The 1,824-nt window shown below is 46.9% G+C and overlaps 1 protein-coding gene across 1 annotated transcript; it reads right to left on the minus strand.

The window, feature by feature from the left end:
• Window positions 1-200: 200 nt before the first annotated feature.
• On the minus strand, window positions 201-905 carry LOC102734921 (large ribosomal subunit protein uL18m). The gene has a single exon (XM_006728005.2). The coding sequence runs from the start codon at window positions 900-902 to the stop codon at window positions 369-371; it is 534 nt and encodes a 177-aa protein (XP_006728068.2). The 5' UTR covers window positions 903-905; the 3' UTR covers window positions 201-368.
• Between the last annotated feature and the right edge of the window lie 919 nt (window positions 906-1,824).

Genomic DNA, 1,824 nt, shown 5'->3' on the forward strand with positions numbered 1-1,824 from the left:
TCTTGCCAGAGAGGGCTCAAAGGCGAAGATTTCGTGTAACCAGAAAGTGTTCATAATATGTTTATTCTTTAACTTATAAACAACATTTACTTTGTCCTTCAAAAGTTAGTTATAACTGGCAACAACAGCTTTTCTCAGACACTTCTCTCCTGTCCAAGAGAGGGGAAGAATTTAGCCCTTGATTAAGCCACCGCCCCGCCAGCATACACAGAGGGGGAGGAGGGGATGACCTTAACTAGTAATAACATTCCACTGTTACATGATTGTACAAAACTTCCAAGCTGGCTGTTCTTCCAGAAGCTCTCTTCTAAAGGACGGAACAACAGCTCCCGGCTTTATATTCACATGTTTGGAACAATGCTCCTGTTTCATTCATAGATACTCCGAGGCTCCTGCAGCACAAAGCCACCTTCTGTCATGGCACGCTGAAATCGTGTCATCGGGGCTGAGGCTGCCTCCCAAGGAGTGGATTGGTAGACCATGATGTTGATTCCTGCCTCTAAGCATCGCTCAGCCAGCACCCATCCTACAGTCTCACGGGCCACCACATTTTTGGTGCTGTAAAGGTGCTTTTTAATAGCCCATTCCCGAGTGGATGCTGAAACCACAACCTGGCCACTGCAATGCTCAACAAAGGCTTCTACATGATGCTGAGTCCTCATAACTCGCAACCTGTGCCAGAACTCATGGCAGGGCCATGCTGTCCCCAAGTCCGCTCTTCCGTGACCACACCTGAGCTCCCAGATTGCGGGGGTTCTGGTTGGTGAGCTCTGAGGTGCATTTTCCACAGGGTTCACTTCAGGCTTTGCCGCTGGCTTGGAACTGGTTGAGAGTGCTGCGACCCCACACCCGGGGTTCCTGCAAACTGACAGCCACTCCCAGAACCCTGACTGGAGCGCCATCACTGAGGGATTGTTGGCAAAGCCTCGGAAAAACCTTGCCTCCTTTCCTCATCGGAGTCCCAGCTGTTTGCCGGCCACAGCCATGTTAACTCAGGGAAAAGCCTTTTCCTTAATTTTTTTTTTTAAGATTTTATTTATTTATTTGAGAGAGAACATGAGTGGGGATGGGGGTGCAGAGGGAGAGGGAGAAGCAGACTCCTTACTAAGCAGGGAGCCTTTATGCGGGACTTGATCCCAGGACCCCAGGACCATGACCTGAGCCAAAGGCAGATGCTTAACTGATTGAGCCACCCAGGCACCTCTCCTTAATGTTTTTAAGTCAGTTTCATCAGGGTTTTTCTTGAACTCATACAGCTTTGGATGTTGAGTTAGGGAGTTTGAACTTTATTCCATTGTCAGAAAATTTGCAGAAGTTTTAGAGATGAAATCCCCTGTTTAGTAAAGTCACATTTACAGATGCTGTCATCCACTTCAGTGCTGATGGAACAGAACAGGTTAATTTCCAGTTTATATATAATGTGATATTGCTGCTTTTCTTATTCATTTGTGGCCAATGTCCGATAGGCTCCTGCCCTTGCTAATCTTCCCAACCATGCTCCAAACGTCCTCACACAGAATGCCTCTGTCGTGCCCCAGGGATAGCACTAATCTGCTTCCTCTGCACTTCCACCTGATTGCTTAGGATCTCCACACTGACTAGGGTTTCCATACATTTTAGTCTATTTTGTTGTTTTCTCAGCAGTAGAACCTTGGTGTTTGGGGGAACTTCAGAGGTTACCAAGGCCAGTCCTTAAATGTTTGAAGATTCTCCGTGACATTCCCACCACTGGCTGTCCACTGAAGTAGTTCCAGGTCTTGGGGGTTTCTTCTGTGGCCAGTTCCATTTTTAGATAATTTTAGTTATTAAAGTTCTCTCCCTAAA

The sequence above is a fragment of the Leptonychotes weddellii genome, chromosome 10, assembly GCF_054177405.1.
Source record: "Leptonychotes weddellii isolate Sample4059 chromosome 10, ASM5417740v2, whole genome shotgun sequence".
In the NCBI taxonomy this organism is placed as follows: Eukaryota; Metazoa; Chordata; class Mammalia; order Carnivora; family Phocidae; genus Leptonychotes; species Leptonychotes weddellii.

What these genes read in the sequence shown, in the direction of transcription:
- LOC102734921 (XM_006728005.2), bottom strand. Translation starts at nt 902, where the DNA reads ATGGCGCTCCAGTCAGGGTTCTGGGAGTGGCTGTCAGTTTGCAGGAAC.